Below are 24,366 nucleotides of genomic sequence, written 5' to 3'. Positions count from 1 at the left end.
TTGCCTTTCACCTCCTCCAGCTTCAAAACTCAGTATTTTTAGTTGCCTCTTATAAGGAAATAGATCACATAAACTAGAAGTCATCCTTAACCAGAGCGATATGTGAGTTAACCCTGGAGGTTCAAAGAGAAACTTATGTAGCCTAATAGTGTGGCTTGCACATTCTATGCACTATACTAAAAAATAACGTGACTTTCATGATTTTGATTGGGTGGAATAATTTTTAGTTATGATAATTGTACTGGAATTAGATCTTTAAAAAGTTCTTGGTTTTTAGTTATGATACTAAAATATTTACCAATGAATTTATATGATGTGTAGGAGGTACTTCAAAATGATCTAAGAGTGGAAGGAACAAGAGAACATATAGATAAAACTGGATTGAGGATGAATTGATAATTGTTGAAGTCAGGTGATAGGTACTTAGAAATTTATTATAGTTTTCCCTCAAATTTTATGTGTATCTGAGATTTTCTATAGTAATTTTTTTAAACATATGAGTAAATTAAGCGACTACGTAGGTCTCAAAGTACTGCTTTCCGTTCTTCATGTGTTAAAGACAGAGGGACCATCAGATCTTCAGATCTTCCTGTCTTTTTTTTTTCTTTTTTTTTGTTTTGGCACAGGGTCTTACCCTGACACCCAGTCTGAGGGCAGTCACGCTATCGTAGCTCACTGCAGCCTCAAACTCCTGGTCTCAAGCGAAGCCCCCAGCTCAGCCTCCCAACCAGCTGGGACTTCAGGTGTGTACCACAACACCTGGCTAATTTTTTAAACATTTATTTTTTGTGGAGACAAGGTCTTGCTATGTTGCCCAGGCTGGCACAGCTTGCTGTTAAATAAAACTGTCTTTTTGAAATTGTCTTCTGTAAATCTGTAAAAGTATTCCACTATAGGTACCTAATATGGATCCCTTTTGACTTTTATAACAAGGGGAGTTTTGCCTGGATGATAACATATATTGAATATGACTTCAAATTTAATATTCTTTTTATAAGAGAAAGATTTTGTTTTTCTTATTTACTCCCGTGTTAGAAAATATCATTGCAAGGAGGTTATCAAAAATAGAAGAACTAAATCTTGGTTTTATTATCTATAAAATGATGGAGCAAATAATATTTAATATGTTTTGAAGCCCGCTGGACATGAACATGTTTGGTGGGAAACCTTGAAGGATTCTGTATTTATATATCTGTATTTCTTTATACCACCTTAGTTCAACTATTTTACCATTCCAAGTTTATTTTCCAAATTATATACAAGCAGATGAATAAGGGAATGTTGCGATTTATTTTTCTTAAGCAAGCTCAGTGTTTTTTGTTTTTTGACACTTTGTTTGGCAAAGGAGGTGTTCAATTTGTTGAGCTGAATGAAGCTTAGAAAGAATAAACTATCACAAGATCTGCCACAAAGTAGATGCGAGGTAGTTGTTCAGTGAGAAGAGAGGGAGAGAGTTATTCCATCCTTGATCCAAACATCACTGTTGGGCGGGCAGATCACTGATTTCCTATTAAACTAAGTGGACAGGACAGTCCTGAATTAATTATGGAACAGTTTCTTTAAAGACATCAGCTCTCTGCATCCCTTGTCTTGCCACTAAAATGGTGCTATTTCATCCTGTTTCTCCCTTAAAGTAATTTTGTGATTTTTACTACATTTAAATAACACATTGCTAAAGTCAGGGTATAAAGCAAAACCAAAAATAGGGTGGAGAATATCATATACCATCTTATCTCTAGAAAGCAATGTTGTCTGTAGGGCAAGAAAGCAGTCTTTTTATTTCCCTGCAAATTGTGAATTTTTAATATAGTTTTGAGAAATGAATGTAGGAAACTTTGAGCAAAATGTCCAATAATGACCAGTAAATACATTTCCAGCCCAAAAGTATTTGCACAAATCTTTTTGTATCATATTGTTTAAAAGCAAGATAAGGGGCAAAACTTACTATCTCACAGAGAACTTTATATTCCAAATGAGTTGTATGTCAGGATGAGAGGCTTTCAGGACAGATGATGGCTTTTGAATATAAATGCACACATTTTAATTTTTCCTAATTGTGTATAAAGATTTTAAAATACACAGGCAGTTAAGACAAATATTCAGCCACAGTTAGATGCACAGGTATTGTATTTTTCCCATCGATACTACTGCTGTATTATGAATTTTTAGCAAAATGTACTTTTTAATGGAATGTTTAGTTAGTACTGCTGTCTTTTCATAAGGAGAGACATGATTCAATGTCCAGTTTTCTTCAGTACTCTATTGCCTTTATACATTAGAATAATAAGTGAACATTCAGGAGAATAAAGAGGTTTCTTTTCTTGGGAAAATCGAACTTAAATTTTTTTTTTTTCCTTAGGAAACTGAAGATACTGACCATTTATTACATATTTTGTTGACTCCCTGTTGTACACACACTACCTCTTCAAGACAAATCTTCCCCCACCTCCTACCCCATAAACTTTTTTTAGGGGGGTGACTTTTATAGTTGTAGAACATTAGCATTTCTCAGTACTGTTTGTTTTGAAACCATGCATTTTCTGTTTAGGAGTCGGATGGTCAGGGCTGCCCTTTCTGTCGTTGTGAAATAAAAGGAACTGAGCCCATAATCGTGGACCCCTTTGATCCAAGAGATGAAGGCTCCAGGTGTTGCAGCATCATTGACCCCTTTGGCATGCCAATGCTCGACTTGGACGACGATGATGATCGAGAGGAGTCCTTGATGATGAATCGGTTGGCGAACGTCCGAAAGGTAAAACTAGAAACATGGGTTTAGTTAGGGTGGTGTGACCATATGAAAAAGAAATGGTGCTGTCATAAATGGAGTATGACTGAGTGTATTTGAGTTTACAAAAGAAGCACACACACATACTAGGCTAGGCCTGTACAGGGTCATGAGGTCATGATCATCAGTATCACTGTCTGCTACGTCCACATCTTGTCCTGCTGGAAGGTCTTCAGAAGCAGTAACACACGTGGAGCTGTCATCTCCTACGGTAACAATGCCTTCTTCTAGAATACTTCCTGAAGAACCTGAGACCATGTTATGGTTAACGTTTTTTCATTAGTAGGAGTATACTCTAAAATAATGATAAAAAGTATAATATAGTAAGTACATAAACCAGTAACTGGTCATTTATTATCATTGTCACATATTATGTGCTGTGCATAAGTATATGTGCTATACTTATATGCAACTGGCTGCAGAATAGGTTTGTTTACACCAGCATCACACAAATGCGTGAGTAATGCTTTGTGCTATGACACTAAGATGGCTATGATATCACCCACCAGGCAACAGGAATTTTTCAGCTTCATTTTAATCTTATAATATCTTACGGGATCACCATGGTATATATGGTCCATTACCAAAATATCATTGTGCAGGGCACAACTATAATGTTGACAGGCTGATATAATCATAGATTGAGAGAGAACGCGATTCTACTCAAGGTACTCTCATTGGTTTTAAACATCATAATCAGAGGTAATGAGAGTGTTTGTATAGAATTAAACATCATCTAACACTGGCAGTAGCAAATCTGTGAAGAAAAAATTTAAGAAGGGAAATTATTAAATTTAGAAATTGTGAAACTGAATTTGATTAAAAATATTCTTTGTTCAATTCTAGAAGAAGTGTCTGATAGAGTTTTTTCTTAATGGGAAGGCTGTCTCACTGTTTGACTTCTAAGAGGTCACATAAGATTTACTTTTGTGAATTTACCAGAGTCTGAGTTTGCTCATCAGTGTTGTTGACTCAGAAAAATTGACCTTGTCAGTTCACTGAGAATGGATGTTACTGCCCAGTTTAAGTTTATATAACCAGGTACACAACAGACTAGTCAATGAACCAGAATGCCAACTGATTAATTTGCAGACCGGAAATACAGTGGTCAAGGGAGGTAGACTCTTGGATATCAGGCTATTCCCTGTACAGGAAGATACATGAAATCCCAATTACTTTCACAAATTTTTTGCTCTCAAAATCAGAGAAATGGGATTGAGTGGTGTGAAAGGTCTGCATATATGGTGCCACCCTTCCTCCTGACTTGGGCAGACATGGCTAATCAGTCATGATACTTATCATCACTGAGTTCAGACTTGGCCTACAGAGCCTTTTCAACGCAACCCTGAAGATCTTCCACTATAGTTCATTAGGTTTTGGCAGGTAGCATGAAACTTATTTGCCGTTGTCACTAGATGCAGTGATGATAATGTGTAATGGCATCAGATTGTATTCACTGTGTTCATCTATCTCTGTAGTAAGGAAATGCTTGGTACTGGAATTTCGACAAGGCATTTCTTTGGGTTACTTCATTTTTAGGACTGTGTCCGAGTTTTCCTCTTGGGAAACTCCTGCATTTTCTCCCTCCCAGTGTTCCCTGCTGACCAAATACATTCCCTTAGGATATTTTTACATACAAATTTTTACATAGGGAGATATGTTAACATCACCAACATGGCTACTCTCAAATTTTGCTTTTTTCTGGAATGATTTTTATTATTTATCTTACTGGTTTTTCATAAATTTTGTAATTTAACCCTCAGAGAAACTACACATGAGTTCACGCTTTACTCCTGAAACGTATAGTTTTTATTAATAGTTTGAATTATGGGATTTTTTTTTTTGACCTAAGAAATGGAAGAAAGAAAGTAGTTATTCCTCAGAAATCCTAAAGGATGAACAAGAAAAATAATCTCAAATTGAAACAGACTTGAGACTTGAATCTCAAAAAAAGTTAACTTAAGGAAGACGTGAAATAAAGCACCAGTTCTGCTACAGAGTAGTAATGGGATGCCAGGCAAGTTATATAACCTCTTTCTTCCTCAGTTTACCCCTTTGTAAAACAGAAAAATAATAGTCGCTTCTCTATTGGGTGTTGTGATGATCAGTTGAGATCAAGGACCTAAGAACCTAGAAGAAGGTCAGGTCACCAAAGTCATAAATGCTTACTATATTATTACCAATGTTAATTAATAATACTATGTAATACATATTCTAGGACATACTCCGTAATCTGTGTTAGTAGAAATCATTTCATCACTATGCATGTGAGAGAGTTACATATGAGGAGTTGGTGATACTAATGTACTGTTCCCCAGAAGACATAAGTGTGAATACTGGCTTTACAATGTACAAATACAAACAAATCACATGACTAGTCTGAGCCTGATTTCCTCTGAAAAATGAGAAGAATAATACCTCCCTAAATTGTTGAGAGAATGACATATGTTATTAATGCTGGTTTTATTGATTTGTGACCCTTTTTACTGAAAGCTAAAAATAATTTTACATTTTAAGTGGTATATATTTAAATTACTATATTAAGTACCTACAGATGTCCTTGATTTTACATCTTGTCCTAAAATATTCACTACCTGGCCCTTTAAGAAAAAGTTTGCATTCCCAGGTCTAGGACATAGTAAGCATTTAAAGGATGCTTATTGAATGGATGGATAATGGAGAATGACAGAAAAGTATTTGAGATACAACAGCTCAAGTAGTTCAAGTGCTCCGGGTAGCAGTGCTTTTTTTTTTTTAGCTGTGAAGACATTTCAATTTTCTTTACTAAATGGGTTTTCATCTTCGATGATCCAAGTCAGAGGGTGGGTCTAGGCTTTAAGAGAAATTTTTAGAAGAATTTTGTATACCTTACTCCTTGGGAGAAAACAGTATTTGCCCTATGTGAATTTGGGAAAAGTTGCAGTCTCAACCTGCTTTCCATTGAATTAAGTTGAAGCTTGAGCCTCTTTTCAGTAGTGGCACTAACAATAGAAAGGAAATACTGGGAACATAACATGAGAAGCAGAATGTTCCAAGGTGGCTCTGGTGTTTCTCCTTGATCTTATCACCCACTCCCAAGACCATTCATATTTCATTGTCTCTGGCACACTGGTGAGCTTTCTGCAAGGGAACTGAGAGATTTTTACATTGATGCTTTCTGTTTTTTACCCCACAAATAGTAGAATGATGATCTGAATCCTTACTGCCCTAGAAGTGACACTTCAGTAACTTATTTGGCAGTCAGCAGTGTCATTTAATAAAGCTTTACTTCACTACAATCTTGTTATACTTTCCTGTGGCCGTTATATAGTTTAGAAATGTATATCACTTGTAATTATTTGTTTTTAAGTTAAAGAGTTATATTTCAATTAAATGTCTTTATGTCTACTCATCTGCCTCTAGTCAATTAAACTGATTGTGACTTTTATAGCATTTCATAAATGTATACCACTTAATTTTCAATAAAACCTAAATTTTTATGTAGATACAAGCATAATTCTTTCTGAATAATTTGGAAAATACTGTGATGATGTTATGTTTTTATAGTATTTTATATATACTTCTATATCAGGAGCTACAGTAAATTGTTATTTAAAGGACTATCTTTTCTATTAGATTATTAACACTTAAGGCCAGGGACAGTGCCTTGTGTTTGTGTTCCCAGGCACCTAAATGCACTCAATTACTATTTACTAAGTGAACTAATAAATGCACACACCGGCACACGTGTTCCTTTAGGGCAATGACCTAATCTTACGCATGTTTTAAACTTTGTTCCAACCTGAATACTAATACATATATATACACCGAACATCAAACTAATAGATTTTGTCTAGTTTTTTCTTACAGGAGTGGTTATAAACAAATGTCACACGGTCATCTTGACACAGTAGTTCTACCTGTATGTTCTCCCTCTATTTTTTAAATCATTCTTCGTTCATTCATGCATTTTCATTCATTCACTCATTCATTTTTTAATTAACTAGTTAATTAATTTAGAGCTGGAGTCTCACTTTATTGCCCAGGCTGGAGTGCAGTGGCACTATCTTGGTTCACTGCTACCTCTGCCTCCCTGGTTCAAGTATTCTTCTGTCTCAGCCTCCCGAGTAGCTGGGATTGCAGATGCCTGCCACCACGCCTGGCTAATTTTTGTATTTTTAGTAGAGACGGGGTTTCACCGTGTTGGCCAGCCTGGTCTCGAACTCCTAACCTCAAGTGATCCAGCTGCCTCAGCCTCCCAAAGTGCTGGGATTACAGACATGGGCCACCATGCCTGGCCTTACTCATTTATTTTTACAACATTTTATTCTGTCAGTTAAAAGAGTGACTGCCAATGATTGTCCAACAGAATGGTTCCATTGTTTCTATCTGCCATTTTGAATACTCATCTTTTTCTTTTATGAGTGGGCCGATGACAATATTGTGAAATTGTTTCTGCCTGTCTTAAGCATGTTACATTCTTTAAATGAGTAATGCTTCCATCATAGCATGGAAACATACTTTGATTGTATATTCCTGTTACCAAGGTGATACCCCACAGCTGGAGTTTATAAATAGTAGCATACTAAACATATAGTGTATTTCTATTACTTCTTTTATAGTTAAATGTGTTTAATAATGCTAATGCTTACAGAAGCAGTAGAACCTAGAAGTCTATAGTACATACCTTTTGATTCCCTCTTTGATAGAAGGTATTTTATGATTCTAACTAGAATATGTTTTCGATTTTGCCTGAGTCTATATCGTTGCCTGAGTTTTCAAGCTGTCAGAGTCCTGGATAATGAGATCAGATGTGAGCGCTCAGAGAAAGTTCAGGATGTGATGGGTAAGATCACAGCCTTCTCTCTGACTTCAATCAGATCACAGCTAAAAAAGAGGATCTGTTGCTACCCAGAGATTTGCTTCATTTTGCCAGAGGATTAGAAGGAATCTTAGCAGTTTTTCACAGTATTAATCACCAAATACATAACATTTACATTTGAAATAAATAAAAATTCACATATAAAATTAAAATGTTGAGAGACTGAACTAGTGAATGAGCCCAGATTAGTTCTTATGGTTTTAAACATTGTATTTTCTTAAAATAATATTTAAAATCTTAATGAATGGCCATATTAGAATAAAAATGGGTATAACCTTAAGTCAAGGGAGTTATTCTTTTTTATGCATTCTCCTTTGTTGCCTTCTTCAATTAAAATACATCTTGCTAGTTAAAAACTTAACATGTCATCTAAATATTGCTTTTCCTAATAAGTGTGAAGAAAGCCTCTATAAGCAGGGGTCCCCAAACCCCAGGCCATGGACCAGTACCAGTCTCTGGCTTGTTAGGAACCAGGCTATGCAGCAGGAGGTGAGCAACAGGCTAGTGAGCAAAGCTTCATCTGTATTCACAGCCACTCCCCATAGCTCACACTACTGCCTGAGCTCTGCCCCCTCTCACATCAGCAGTGGCATTAGATTCTCATAGTAGTATGAACCCTATTTTGAACTGCACATGGGAGGGATCTAGGTTGTGCGCTCCTTAGGAGAATCTGATGCCTGATGATCTGCCACTGTCTCCCATCATTCCTAGGTGGGACTGTCTAGTTGAAGGAAAATAAGCTCAGGGCTCCCACTGATTCTAAATTATGGTGAGGTGTATAATTATTTCATTTTATATTACAACGTAATAATAATAGAAATAATGTGCACAATAAATGTAACACTTTTGAATCATCCCCAACCATCCCCTATCCCTCCCTTCCACCATTCGTGGAAAAATTGTCTTCTGTGAAACCAGTCCCTGGTGCCAAAAAGGTTGGAGACTGCTGCTGCATAGTATTCCTGATCCTAAGGAAAGAGGGGTGGGTACATATCACAGTGTTGTTGCAGCTATTTTTAGGAGGGTGTTGCCTTTTTATGTTGTCTATTTAAATCTGACTCACAGGATTAGTGTCCGTGTTGGAGCTGTAAGGACAAAAATTACAACAGAAGTGAAATACAAAAATGAAAATAGACATTGGAAATGTAGAACATGGTTCTCAACTATAGGCAATTTTACCTCTTGAGGGTATTCAGTAATATATGGGGACATTTTTGGTTTTCGCAGTGACTAAAGGGTGGCAAATACTGCTGGCATGGAGAACAGGCCAGAGATACTAACCATCCTGCAACGTGGGTGATCCTACCCAAGAAGAATGACTCTGACTATAGTACTGATAGTCTAGTCCTCACCACTCCCTTCTCATAACATTTAGGTAGAGTCATGAGTGACAGTAAGCAATCCAAAGTCACAGGTTTGTTGTTTCTCATTTATTTGCATTCTGTTTACTGATTTTCTAAAAGCTCTTCATATGAAATAGTGGTATTTTCTTTATTAGCATGTGATTAACAAAAGAAACAACTGCCTCATCCAAGTGGTGTATGATGTCCTAGGATACCTTGAAGACATTTTTACGTATTTCTCAAAAATAACTTGAATACTTAGTATATTAGAAGAAGCAACACTTGAACTCTTTTACTCAGTTTTGAGTCCACTGCCTCTGGTAGATTGTCAGCTCCTTGAGGACACAGACTATGCTTTATTCTTCTTTTCATTCTCAGAGCTTTGCATGATGCTTGATACACAGTAGGCCCTTGAGAAGGTTTTGTTTTGTTTTGTTTTGTTTAAATGATCAGTGGTGACACTGTTCTTACTTGTTATATTCTTAAGTAGAGCTACCCTCTTGGAGTCAAACTGCCTGGGCTCATCTTCTAGTTTTCCTACTTGGTATCTACATACCTTGCTTTATTTAACACCCCTTCCACTCCCCTTCCCTCAAGTACTTGGTCCACAAAACTCTGCCTCTTCAAGATTAAATGAGTTCATATATATAAAAAGGCATTAGAACAGTGCTGGCACATGGAAAATGCTAAGTATTAGTTGTTACTAATATTATTTTTAAAATAGATTAATAGAGATGGGATCTCATTCTAATGCCCAGTGTGGTCTTGAACTCCTGGCCTCTAGTGATCTTTCAACCTCAACCTCCCAAAGTGCCAGGATTACAGGTGTGAGCCATCACACCTGGCCGCATTTTTTATACTAGTGTTATTTAAGACTCCTGAAATATTGCTGTGCTTCTAAGAGTTCAGTTATCTGTATTTTTGAGTTGTCTATGGAAGTTTTTCTTTTAGATACGGTATCATTCCGTTAGGAAGAATTAGATGCCAAAATTATGTTGGTTACCAAGCAATTATTTGTATTTCTTTAACATATTAACATCTATATAGTTATAATTTCATTGCATGACCACATTAAAATAATTTACTGTTAAACCATATTTCAAATTTGAAACTCAGAAAATGCAAACTTGTCAACATGTCAGCTGAAACACTGTTTTAAGGATTAAATAATCTAGATAAGGTTACATTGTTCTTATTTTCTGTGTAATTAAGTTGAAATGATTAAGTATTATCTAAAGTAGAGTGAAGAACTACAGTAACCAAATAGCAATTGCTTGTTCGAACCAGCTTTAGCTGGCATTTGGAGAGCAATAAGGGTTTCACATGAAACCATTATTTTCAGTGACTGAAATTTATTCCTTTAATTCTCAGAATGTTCTTGTTTCTCAGCCGTTTTTATGGAAATATTTCTGAATTATATGTCACCCTTCCCTGCCTTCTCAAAATTGGTTATGCAACTGAGTGAACCAAAGGGCATAAGAAGCCACTACAGTCAACAGGACAGATTTCTAGAAGCTTACATTTTGCTACAAAATTTAAGGGTAGGTTGCATAAAGAGAAGAGAACCATAAATTTAAATTAAAATCACACATATATTTGGATCAGGATGTAAAATTTGTATAAATATTTAAAGTAAAATATAAAACTTTAAAGAAATTTCAAGGTTATGGAGGCTGATCATAGGCCAGGAGATCAAGTCCCTCTTATAAGAAGGTATTTCAAGGAGAAGCAGTATCATCACTTGTGTTAACAGTGGTCAGTATTTCGGTAGAACAGTGCCCTTGAGGTTATCTCAAGTGTGAGACTGCACTACTTTAAAGGAGACCTGTCGGCAGCTTTGTTGACCACTTCCCTGCCGGACCTCAGAGAAATCGGCTCTTATTCCAATTGGCATTTCTTACTTAGTATATAGGTTTCTGTTTTCCTCCACTTCTTTACTGCTTCTAATTTGAAAATTTCCAGAACTTACTAGTAGAACACAGACAGTAATTAGGCCTTTGAGTTAGCTTCATTTTACACACAAATCAAACGTCCATATTCTTAGGAAGGTAGCAGGGTGCCTACATTCTGTTTCTGTAGGAAGAAGTAGGAAAAAAAAAGTGTTCCTCCTATTTCAGAGGACTTTCCTGTTTCATTCTGGGTTTCTCCCCAAATTCTTATAGGTTGAGACTTCTAGAAGTATGACTGTGGGTAAGCAGGAAATGATTGTGTTGCTCTAGCACAATATTCTTCATATAGGCTTTTGTTTATTATCTGTGGAAGTACTCCAAAATAGATAACAAAAGTCATTTACTTAAGCTATAATTACATATGAATATGTGAGTGTGTGTGTGTGTGAGCATTTTTGTAGCATATACCCTCTCTGAGTAATATTCTGTGTAGGCTACTATTTTAAATACTCTTGATTTTTGTTTTGTTCACAAAATAAAGTGAAAAAAGAGAACAGTAGCAAGTAAAATATACTTAGAATATTTTATCATATGATAAATGTTTTATCAATGTCCTTCATTAATTTTCACTCATTTATAGAAAAACACTGACTCTCTGAGTCCTTCTCATCATCCTTATTATAATACATGTATATACCTTGTTCAGATATGGAAATGCATTAAGTAAAAATCTTGTTAAAAGTATTATAAAATTGACTTTGATTATCTCTGGGACTGTCAGAACTCTCATCCTATTAGTAATTGGAGAGGTTTTTTCTTGTCCTGTTTTTATAATAAGCCTGACTGTGCTTGAAGTTTCTTACCAAATGTTTTGCCGTTTCCATAATAATGGATCTTATTAACGTTTTTATAAAATGGCTCTTTAAAGATGTGGATAAAATGAACAGTGACTAAAATAGAATGAGTCCCCGATTATTATTGGTAATTACTGAACATAATGAGATGGGCTTTTGACTACTTTACTTCTTGAGTTTTTTTCTGTCAGGATTTTCTGTTAAAGATTGAAAATGTGGATTTCTCTGTTCCTCGTGGATCCTAAAAAAGGATTCTGTGCGTTTTGTCAGAAAAATAAATAATAGTATTTATTAATTTCCAAAGGCAAAGGGTGAGTATGTAGACATAAAAGAATCCAATGTGGTCTTTAAATTTCTAGAACACCAGTATTCTAGTTTGTAAAAGATATTCTCAATGTTACCAGGACTAGAGAACTTAAGAGAAATTGTTAATTAGACAAATACACTGGTGTGATGATAATACAGGAAGGAATCAAGGCTGGCTCAGCCTTTGAATTTGGTAAGAAGCTGAAACAGATAATTTATCATAAAGTTTTAGAAACAAGTTAATACTAGAAAAATGTGGGAATGACCTAAAATCAAGATAAAGGAATGAAATGATACTACTCAGTGTCTTGTAACTTGAAAGGATGTTTCTGTCTTTCCCAACTTTTGCAGTTACTGCTACATAAAGATTTTTGATATTGTGAATAAATTCTGTACCGTTAATTCTGTGTTCACATTCTACTTTCTATGCTTTATGACTTAATTTTTCCATACTTATATTTATTTGGCTTAAGAGTAGAGAGATGAACATGAAGGAGTGACAAAGAAGGAACTCATTTAAGCAGTGCCCAAAAGGACATGATACTTTAGTCATTCATTAACACATGAAAACCAGAAGAGCACAGGTGAAATCTCTACCATGAAAAAGTCAGAAAAATTAAACTGCAGAAAAAATAGTGACAGCAATTATAAAAGAAAGAAGTTCATTATCCTAATATATAAAGAGCACATTCAAATCAACAAAGAGGAAATTAGTGGATATGGGGACAAAAAAAAAAAAAAAAGCAGCAGCAGCTAGTGACCCAAAGAAGAAATACACATGTCCAACAAACATTGCATTTCTTTCAAATTATTTGTCAAGGAAGAAAGGGCAAATTTAAACATTGGTATGACCCATTAAAATGACAATCAAGCATCAGAGCAAACAAAAATATTCTTTGTTTTTGAGTTTTGTGTAATGGTAATTATCACACATGGCTGGTGAGAGAATAAATTGGTTTTACCATCTGGACAGCAAAAATGTCTTAAGAATGTTCATAAATTTGACACAGTTACGTGTCTAGAATCTTATGCTCAAAAAAATTCTATGATTCTTTCCTTAAAAACTAGCACATATATGGTTAAAGATTTCTTTATGATACTACTTTAAAGAAAACTTGAAAACAGCGTAAGTGTTCATTGCACAGGAATGGTTTTGTAAATGCTGGTACATCCATATATGCATACTTTAAAATTATATTCATGAAGAATATATGTATATAATATATAAATATAGTATATTATATATAATATATAATATATAAAATTATATTCATGAAGAAATTAATGTCAGTTAATTTTTTTCTGTATAATGCTAACAAACATTAAGTAGATTTAACATTGTGTATGTGATTAGGAACCATCACCAATGGCTATATGTAGGTATTCTTTAAAATATCTTTATATTTCCTTATAATTTCCTGCAGTGAAATTATGTTCTTTATAATGAAGAGAGAAAAAGTGAAATAAACAGAAAATTGAAAAGATACAAGGACAGGACTGCCAAAACCAGTAAAACGTGTTTTTTATGGCAAACAGTTTGACAACATGCATACCCCTAAACTTATAAGCCTAATCCGATTCTTAAACTACTTTTCTTGTTATCATTTGTTGTTTTTTTTGTTTAAGACCCTTTGTAGGTTAAGAAGAAAGAACCTCATCATGTTAAATTAAATTCTAAGTTTGTTTTTTTAAAGGTCAGTGCTAATAATAGCAAATAGTCCAAGAGGCATTTCTATTTGACTTTTGAATGCATATTTACTTAATTTAATTATTTGGTTAGATATTTGATTTTGTTACTATTGCATTGTTTAGAGTTGATAGTGGGAGGAATTGTCTGGGACAAAATAAGAAATAACACGGATTGGCATTTTGTTTAAAAATAACTTTAATGGAATTACCTTTTGGCAGTGTAGATGGGCAAGCTTTGACTAGAAATTTAGAGATAATAGTTTACATTCTGTCCCTTTTACATCAAAATAATCCATTTTCCTAATCATTTCATCTAAATAAAAATTAAATATTTTACATCAGCATTTATTTTACGTGTTTATAAATGTTTTACATCAGCATTTATTTTATAATGCATTAATTTTATTAACCCATAATGTTCCTGTCAAATGGATTAATTTTATTCTTTAATCTACAGATAACAATACCAATAGGTGGTGACATTTTCAAGACTGCATAGCATCTTTATGGTATAACTGAAATTTAAATATAAGAAATTTGAATATAGGAAATTTAAATATAGGAGATCTGTGGTTTGAAATCAGGTTATACATTTATTTATATGATTAGTCAAATGAAAAAAAAAAAATGTTCTTTATAACCAGTTGGCATTAGAGCTTAGTTAGATAGCCATACTTGAAATTTACATTTTCTAATCAAGAGTATCCATGTGAACAAAATATTAACTGTTATTATTCAGAATTTAAATGAATCCTTTCCTACTTTTCTACCCAAGATGTTTTATACTTATGTGTTTGGTCTGCATTTTTATACACAATGGAAGTAGTAGTGATTAAGAGGAATACTGGACAAATCAGTAAGTGATAATTAGCACAGTTCACAGTCTTAGGATTTAAACCTGAGCCAGGGGATTGGTTCTGTGTTTGTTTGTTGTTATTGTTTTACTCCAACAGCTCTCTTTATCACCTATCATATGTAGAGAAAGATAAATTGCCTGGGTAAATTGAACTGGGGATTAGAACTGTGGAAGAAGGCCCAGAAAAGGGTGGAGGAAATGGCTGATAAGGAGTCAGTTTAGGGGATGATATGAACTGGTAGACTAAAGATGAAGTCCCACATTCAGGTCCCAGCTATAGAGGCATTTGAATTACCTGGTGATTACCTGTACAGGGGAAAAGCCTGTTACTCTAGAATTTAGTCTTTTAAAATGCAAAAATAAAAATTAAAAATGCAGATATTACATAAAGACAGCATTGTCTTTTAAAGGAGAAATAATTTCAGTCTACATTGAATTGGTCTACTTTTTTTTTTATTTTCAGAAGGATAAAAAAGAGCAGACTTTTTATTCTTTAAAGCAAGCTGATAAATTTTGATGTCCTGAGTTTTTAATATCTCATCCAAAAAATTAAATTATGGACTGGATTGTGCAACGTTGTGCTAGATTTCCTTTTTTCCTTAAACTTTCAAATAGGAAGGAAAGAAAAATACAATTTGTGATGACTCAAATAAATTAAAAATGACCTTCTATATGAACAATATCTACTAAAAATGTTTACAAATCTTCATAGTGTTTGAATTTTACCAGCAAAGAAAGTTAATGCAAAGCTTCAGCACGCTAATTGCATAATTGTTTTTAAAAATAGTAAAAGGTTCAGCAAAGAATAATGCATTACTATCAAAAGAGCATTGTTAAATTATGTACTCTTAGGTGAGAATTTTACTCTAATTTAGGAGAACTCAGGAAAATGAGGTTTGGTGAGTTTAGTGGATATAATCAATAAAGGTGAAAGATATTTTGGTCCTTTACATACTCTCCATAAAATCCTTCTAACTAAGCCAACTTACAGATACTGTATTGCTTCAGAATGAATTAATTCTTCAAAAGGACAGTACATAATCACCTTCAGAACACAGTATGAATTGCGCTAAGCAAGGTATGCTTCCAGTTACATTCACAAAGCTTCAGATAGTCTGCCCATCTGGAAGTATCTAAAATTTCAAGGTTACTACTTTGCCACACACATTGGTTTGGATGTCTGTTCTGAGGATTTTCATTATACTCTTTCAGTATCTAACAGGCTCTTCAACACATTTCAAATCAAGTTTACCCCATTATTTAAACATGCTAGAAGTTTAGTAACTGCTTAAATATTAGTAATTAATCCACTCTAGGGTGAAAGTCAAGTTCTAATACTGATGATGGGCTGTTAACTCTATCACAATTCTGTGTCCTGTTACAGTAAATGAGAGAAGTGGGAAAATATTTGCAGAAGAAAAGTGCTTGGAAGAGCACAGGTCTCATTCAGCAGTCTTTGCAGTGTGTGCATCTAGCCCTGAAAAGTGTCTTTGCAAGTAACTAAAGAACTATGCATTCTTTCTATATATATATAAAAATATATTATTTGGGCTAGAAACAGTGTTGATAGGTTTGCTTCTTGATTCTTCTTTGTAAAGGATAGTAGCCATATCAACAAAGCATTTTTCTCAGGCAACAGCTTTTCTAGTTCTCAGAGAATATAATTTATCCTAATAGGAATGTTGGAGAATTAGTTGTCCTGTGACAATTGCTGATCTACAGTGTCAAGATTCTGTGATGCAAATAGCTTTACATGAGGAATTTTTTCTGATCTATGATGACTTTGGGATTAGTTTTGCTCCAGAAGGTTCAAATTTATGGAACATGTGAGGCCTGTGACTTTCTGGGTAGAACTGTTCTTTAGTTAAGAATCACTGACTATACTAAAGTCAGTTTGTGACTATAGAGATTCTTTATTTTCTCCTTCAGTGACAATTGAATTTTTTCGACTTACCATAACCAAGCTAAAAGGTATGAAAAAGAATCACTAATTTTTTAAAAAGAAATGTTTCTTAAAATTGTAATGTAAAATTATGTTGAATTTTGTTGAATGATTATGTTATTCGGCACCAACAGAGACAAAGACTTTGCAGTTTAGTAATGTCATGACAATATTCAGGCATATCGGAGGTATGGTCTTCTGTTTAGCTACCCAGATTTATTTATTTTATTGTTTTTTTAGAGACAGGGTCTTGCTCTGTTGCCCAGGCTGGAGTGCAGCGGTACGATATAGCTTACTGTAAAGTCAAACTCCTGGGCTCAAAGAATCCTCCTGCCTCAACCTCTTGAGTAGTGGGACTGGAGGCGTGTACCACCAGACCCTTCTAATTAAAAAAAATAAAAGATTAGTAAAGAGGAGGTCTTACTGTGTTGCCCAGTCTATTGCCTTGGCCTCCCAAAGTGCTGGTATTACAGGCATCAGCCACCAGGGCTGGCCTCAGATTTATTTTTAAAAAGTCTTTACAAAGGATGCATAAATTTCCAACTATATAAATGTGAGCTGTGCAGTGACTTCCTTGCAAATCGTATACTATGGGAAGGAGGAGAAAAAAGAAAGAAACTTAACAGTGAAGAAGTCTGATAAACAATACCACAGTCAGGTAATTAAGGTCAACAACAGCAGTGATGAATCATGTTGATAGCATGGATCCTTGATATGATGTGGTCAGAATGACACTTTACTTCCGTGGTCCTACTCCTCAAAACTTTTAACCCCAGGCTAATTATTTTTAAAAATTAGACAAATCCCAGTAAAGGAACATTCTGTATAATCTCTAACCAGTACTCTACAAAACTGGCAAAGTCATCCAAAACAATGGATGTCTGAGAAACTGTCAGAGCCAAAAGGAGAGTAGGGAGACGTAATAATAAAAACTAAGATAGTGTCCTGCATGAGATCCTGGAGAAGAAAAAGGACATTGGGTATAAACTAAGAAAATCTGAATAAAGTATGGATTTTAGTTAATTAACAAAAGCCTTATACAGTGTAACAGTGTGAATGTGAACACAAATCTATTATCTCAGTTAAAGACAGACTAAATGATAAAGCTGCTGAGTTCATATTAAATTGTCAAGTGATGACATCAGCAATTCGTACAAAGGTAAGTAACGTTAGTAGGAAAAGGCTTACAAATAAGTTTAAAACTCTATAAATACTAACATTCAGAAACAGAACAATATCAAAGCATGATAGATAGTGTTGTAAAAAGTAAGCCTAAAACTTGAAAGAGCTAGTAACTTAGACTTGAAAAGGAAACTGCCCAGTATTTTAGAACAGAATATTGTTTATCCTGTTAAGGCTACTTGATTAACTATATGGCTTTTAGAACAAATAGAAATCAGGTTATGCTGCATTAAAACACATAGACACACACACACACACAAACACACAACCTTATGCAATAGGAAGCGTTACATACAAATTGAAATACTTAGTGGCTTTTTGATGCTACTTTATCTACCAGACAATATGGAAAACTTGTAGTAACAGAAACTTAATCAGTTTTTGCCAGAAGTACAGACAGACTTTCCTAGATATAGTTCATTGTGTTTCAAGAAAAATGTTTAACTTGAGAATCTTTTCTATGTGTAGTATTAAGGAAAAAAAAAATGGGCTTAAACCTGTTTATTTTAAACATACAATTTTTTTTTTAAAACCCCACCTGATTTCATTGGTTTGCAGGAAAATAGACTATGTACAAGATGCATGTTTGGAACAAAGCAATAGCTAACTATTAGAATGTACAAAGGACGAGCAAAAAAATTTATAATATAGAGATCCAAGAGCAATGTGCATTATTGTATTATGTGTTTCTGGCTTCCTCAGAAAATATAGATGGGTTTCTTGAAGAATATCTGCATTTGATTGTCTTTATATTATACTTTTGCTGTTCTTTTTTCTTAGCCCCTTTCTACAATATGTAAGAAAAACTTATCAATCTGTTCTTTTTGTAATACTACCCTTGAGGGACAATGTGAACTATTTGCTTCTGTTAATCAGGGTAAACTAAGGGAATTCATTTTAACAAATGTATGGTGCCAGAAACCTTCTTCCAACCAAATGTGTTCTTTAAGAACAGAGAACACTCTGCACAGCTAATAAACAGCGGCATCTTTCTCTTTTTCTATTCTAGTGCAATGACAGGCAGAACTCACCAGTCACATCACCAGGATCCTCTCCCCTTGCCCAGAGAAGAAAGCCACAGCCTGACCCACTCCAGATCCCACATCTAAGCCTGCCACCAGTGCCTCCTCGCCTGGATCTAATTCAGAAAGGCATAGTTAGATCTCCCTGTGGCAGCCCAACGGGTTCACCAAAGGTAGATCAATTTTATTAGAAACACAGATAAAATTTTGTAAGACAATTATTGATTGTTCAGATTCTTCTAAATTCCATTACTCATATTTTTTGTGCTCTTAATTGTGAACAAGTTTGATGAGTTTCTCATTAGGTTTATGGTGAGCACATGTTCGTGTTTCTTGTTTTATTACTATAAAAGTTACACGTAATTTTTGCAGAGAGAGCATATGTCTGTAGCCCCATGATTTACCAAAATAAGTAGCAGAGTAAGTATGGTTATTTTGTAAAATAGATTTAAAAAGTCATTATATGCATTGAAATAATTTGCATGCTGTTATCAAATGATATTCTGCACTCATTTTTATAGTGCCATGACAAGAAAAATGTGATGGGAGTATATTTGCATAAGGGCTTAAGGTGTGACAAATTATCACCCTTGTTTCAAGGTGACTCAGAAGAGAGAATTATATGTAGTTTTTAAACCTCGGGAAATTAATTACAATGAATTGCAATATTTGCAAAGTAATTATATTACTGTTTAATATTAAAGACATAATTCTTACTCTACAGTTAAGCCTACAATTTATTTTATTGTGTGGATTTTTTCTTCAAATTTGATAAGTATAAAATTTTAAAAATTAATTTTATTTGGTAACATGCTCTGTTCTCTAAAATTTGTTGGAAGCACAATATATTTAGTAGTGTTTGATTTTCCTGTATTACCAGTTAACTTGGTTTTAAGATCACACATTATTAGAATATCATTTAGAATTATGTAAACACAACAGATTCCTTTTTTCTCTGCTACTTTCTAACATTAAAATTACAAATCAATCATCAGATTAACCATGTGAATAAAAGTCAAAAGCTATGAAAAGCATACACATTCAATTCATTGATCTATACCTTTATATTTCTATGTAAGAATCAGCCTGATCTTTTAAAATACTGTAAGAATTCATAAAATTGAAGTAATTTGATATGTAGTGCTGCTCTGTTGTTTGTGATCTTTTACTATTCTGGCAATAACTGATAAAGAAGCAGAGCACATTTGCCCCCATATCAGTTATGCTGTATCACACTGATGAAAACAAAAATAAAGAAAAAGCTTTTAATCTTCTAAAAATATTACAAATACTACAAATCAAGTTGCTCTTTAAAAAAACTAGAACAGTGACAGCTTTTCTTGTCTCACCTAAATCATAGAAATGTGCAAATAAATTATTGACATTTTATGTCAAAGTCATCATATGATTTTGATCTACTTGTTTCTGTATCATTTCTATAACTTAACATTTGGATTTATGTACTCATTTCTGTTTTTTTTTAAATCCTAATGAAATGTATTTATGAGTTTTTTATTCTCATTTAAATTTCATTAACTGGTAATATAAGAAACTTATTAAAAGGTGGCACAGGAATCTAGTAAAACTCCTTGTTTGCTTAGAAAATTAAAGTAATAATACATGTTTGAAAGTTATTTCAATGCATGGTACAACTTTTAGTTTGTTTTCTCTCTCTTCTGTTTCTTTAGTCTTCTCCTTGCATGGTGAGAAAACAAGATAAACCACTCCCAGCACCACCTCCTCCCTTAAGAGATCCTCCTCCACCACCACCTGAAAGACCTCCCCCAATCCCACCAGACAATAGACTGAGTAGACACATCCATCATGTGGAAAGCGTGCCTTCCAGAGACCCACCAATGCCTCTTGAAGCATGGTGCCCTCGGGATGTGTTTGGGACTAATCAGCTTGTGGGATGTCGACTCCTAGGAGAGGGCTCTCCAAAACCTGGAATCACAGCGAGTTCAAATGTGAATGGAAGGCACAGTAGAGTGGGCTCTGACCCAGTGCTTATGAGGAAACACAGACGCCATGATTTGCCTTTAGAAGGAGCTAAGGTAAGAAATACGCAAAGCAGAAGCTAGAGAATCTGCTTATAAATGCTTCTGATGGTCAGTAGCATAAAAGGTTGGGAAGTTTGTTTTTTTTTTTTTTTTGCCTAGCATGGCACCTCCCTGCAAGTCTTTAATTATCCCCAAGTTATAAATAATCAGAAGCTCATTAAAATTTGAACTTAAGAGAAGTCAGGAGGTTCTAAGTAATGATTTAATTTTAATGTGAAGACACTAGACAATTTGCCAGAGATTTATTTCACCTTCCCTTATTTCATTTGCCAAAAATTTCTTCTATTAACAACTTAGTGGTGGTATAATCAGCACTGCATTTTTTTTTTTTGAGACGAAGCCTCGCTCTTGTCCCCCAGACTCGAGTGCAATGGCGTGATCTCGGCTCACTGCAACCTCTGTCTCCCTGGTTCAAGCGATTCTCCTGCCTCAGCCTCCCGAGTAGCTGGGATTGCAGGCATCTGCCACCACACCTGGCTAATTTTTGTATTTTTAGTAGAGATGGGGTTTCACCATGTTGGCCAGACTGGTCTTGAACTCTTGAGCTCAGGTGATCCTCCCGCCTCAGCCTCCCAAAAGTGCTGGGATTACAGTTGTGAGCCACTGCGCCTGGTCAGCACTGTATTTTTAACAAACTGTTTTAGTTCCATCCAATTTTTACAAGTCGTGTTACTGTACATGTCATAAATCCGTTGCTGGAGTTAGTTATTGTTGCCTGGGACAGTACACATTAGGCAGCCAGGTAAAATGAACTTCCCATATACTCAAAAACACTAAACCAAGTTCACTCTTAAAAATCAAGTTCTTTTCCCCTAAAACTGAGAGATTCTCACCCTTGTTGACTTCTCACTTGAAGGATGTTACCACTATCATTTATATGTCCAGGAAGGAGTTTATGTGTGCAGGAAACTGAAGAGACAGCAGCAGAAATCATTTACTTTAGAATTCTTGGTATTCTTGGTAGTTCCTTGGCAGAGGTATACTGTAACAATTTCTGGTATTTGGTTCCAGAATGCTTTTGACTCTGAGATTAGATCCTTGCCATCTTCCCTTTACTGATGGAGGCCTTGGCTCTTCTGAAGACTGTAATATTAAAGTGATCTCATCTCTGTAGACCTTAAATTGATATTTTACAGAAGTAGTCTAGTCCTTCAAAATAATGGTTAAAGTTGGTGAGTTCATCTTATAACATATTCAGGATACAAGGAAGAAGCGTGACTTGCACTCAGCTCCTCTGCGTGTGGAGGTACAGTGATAATGAACACTTTCTATGACAATATTTAACCTCAGTGATGTGAGGTAGCCAGGAAAGGAAGAATCACAACTCAGTAGCACTGCATTCAAAACAAAGGCAAGGAGTGGTGGCAGTTTGCTGTGACTCTTTGCTGGTGACTCAACTTGGTACCTTCAGTCTCATTTATTATAAATATGAGGATCTCTAAAAGTTTCCTCAGGGTCATCTAAATATAATGTAAATGTAAGAGAACATACTAATAAAATCAATTTTATAGTGATCTCTGTCAGTGGGGAGCTCATCCTCAAAAGAGTTTTTCCACAACCTAGAATGCTGATTGGAAGGACCTGCCATTCATTTTCAAAAATTTTCAGTGTTGTTTTTTTTTTTTTTTTCCCCTTTAGCCTTAACTTTTTATTCATATGTGATCACACTTATCTTGGGAAGAGTGTTAGAAGAAGTTGTAATTACCTAGTTATATCTCAGAAGCGTGTTATAATTTATTTTCTAAATGGACTTCAAAAATACTTGAAATATAATAGTTGTCATAGCCATTTCATTGAAGATATCTTGTTTCAGGGTTCTTTTAGATAACGTGTTCTAGTTTTAATGCTATTATAAATTTACCCTCCTAAGCTCTAGAAAGCTGGCTGATAATTTTTTTAAGAAATGTTACAGTTGCAAAAATTGGGGTGACAGTTTCTTAGGTTATTAGTATGAGATACTGTATTTTATTACCTTTAGGTATGAAATATTAATTGTGAGTTCAGTTATAAGAACATTTCTTTAAATATTTCTCTGTGAACTTCCATGTTGTGTTCCTTGATGCAGATTAGTATAACAGAGAAGACTGACTGAAAATTTTGTCTCTTATTGAAAACTAAACTTTACTGCTTAGTTCTCTCTAAATAATTTTCATTAAGATTCCCTAAGGTCTAATCTCATATATTGTGTGTCTTTATATTGCAATGCTAATATCCTCAAGTTAATCTCATGTTACTCTTAGATTTGGTGTTTCAACCAAAATTAGACTTCTCAGATTTCTAATTTCAAGCTAGTTGTTTAACTTCTGGAGTGAACTGTAAAGAAGAACTTGATTCATTGAATGCCACAAAACTATAAAACAGACCATGTCTCCTCTTTTATTACCATTATAAAGGAAAAAATGGTTTCACTTCATTAGATCATAGGGCTTACCAGAACTTACATGAAGTAGAAAAGGCCTAATTCCTCTCTCATTTCATTGTTGGGAGACTTAAGAGGTTGGCTTCAACTAGCAACTGACATAATCACTTAGGATCCTGTAATTCTCAGTTTCTGTGATCCTGGGTTGGAGTTTGTTACCAGGCTCTGAAATCAGGCCTGGATTTCACTTTCTGCTCTAGAATGTACTGGCTTTGTGTATATGGCAACTTACTTCATCTTTGTCTCCAACCTCACTTATTTTCCTTATAAATAAAGTGGAACTTTATTTTATTCCTTTATATAAAATGGAATAATAATAAGACCTGGTATCTAGGATAATAGTTAGCTTCCAACTATATGAATTTCTATACCGCTTGGTTCAGGAATAAAAACAAAAATAACAGCTGGACATAGAGTGTCAGAATAAGTTGTAACACTTGGCATTTTTATTCAAAATAGTTGTCTGTTTTATAAACCAAAACATCTTTGTTTCACTCCTTTTTTCTTTTATTTAGCATAGTTCCTAATGAATGTTTGGTAGGCACTCAATAACCAAGTTATAACTTGGTTAAGCTTATAATATAATACTTACTTGGTGCTAGTAATCTAACGCTAAAGCCAGTGGTAGAGAAAAAGGAGTATATGTGCTTGGGTTTGAGTGTAGGCAGCTGTAGGCCAGGAGAGAAAAGGTGGAGGAAGAATATGGCCATGATATGCAAGGGGTTACAAATGGACAGGTTTTTGTGTATCTTGCATAGTTTTCATGTTTAAAGTAGATTTTTTTCCTCTGCAGAACAGTAGTCATTTTAAATATGTAGATCATATACAATAGGAAAAAGAGAGCGAGTAAAGAGAAAGGGGAGATATTTTTATTTTATTAAAGGACTAAGATTTTTAATGAAAATAGTAGATATTAACAACATATTTTCACCCTTCATACCTAATAGTACCATTTTGTTTTGTCTTACTTTATCATTGGGACAAAAAGTGTGGAGATTTAGATATTTGGAGGCTGTTTTATTGTTCACATAATTCATCAGGCCCCCTAATGTAAGCAAATACATTTTTTTTTTTTTTTGGTCAAATCATAAAAACTGCCGCTTAGATTTAGTAGTTTTCATTAGAGGCAAAGCTTCAAATTTAATAGCATCTTCCCAT

General features: G+C 34.5%; 1 protein-coding gene across 20 annotated transcripts in view; it reads left to right on the top strand.

Moving 5' to 3' along the window:
- Nucleotides 1–24,366, top strand: part of CBLB (Cbl proto-oncogene B) — a 213,942-nt gene that overhangs the window by 147,107 nt on the left and 42,469 nt on the right. For all 20 annotated transcript variants that reach the window (XR_002519555.2, XR_002519554.2, XR_002519553.2 and 17 more), the window contains 3 exons: nucleotides 2,549–2,752; nucleotides 18,717–18,902; nucleotides 20,418–20,783. Coding sequence is in view for 17 of the 20 variants with exons in the window: in XM_009199471.4 (XP_009197735.1) it covers nucleotides 2,549–2,752; nucleotides 18,717–18,902; nucleotides 20,418–20,783 (756 nt within the window). In the remaining 3 variants the exon portion in view is untranslated. The remainder of the gene's footprint in view (nucleotides 1–2,548; nucleotides 2,753–18,716; nucleotides 18,903–20,417; nucleotides 20,784–24,366) is intronic.

This window comes from Papio anubis, chromosome 2 (assembly GCF_008728515.1).
Source record: "Papio anubis isolate 15944 chromosome 2, Panubis1.0, whole genome shotgun sequence".
NCBI classification, from domain to species: Eukaryota; Metazoa; Chordata; class Mammalia; order Primates; family Cercopithecidae; genus Papio; species Papio anubis.
Note: the sequence above shows the minus strand (reverse complement) of the source record. Positions and strands in the feature narration are given on the sequence as shown.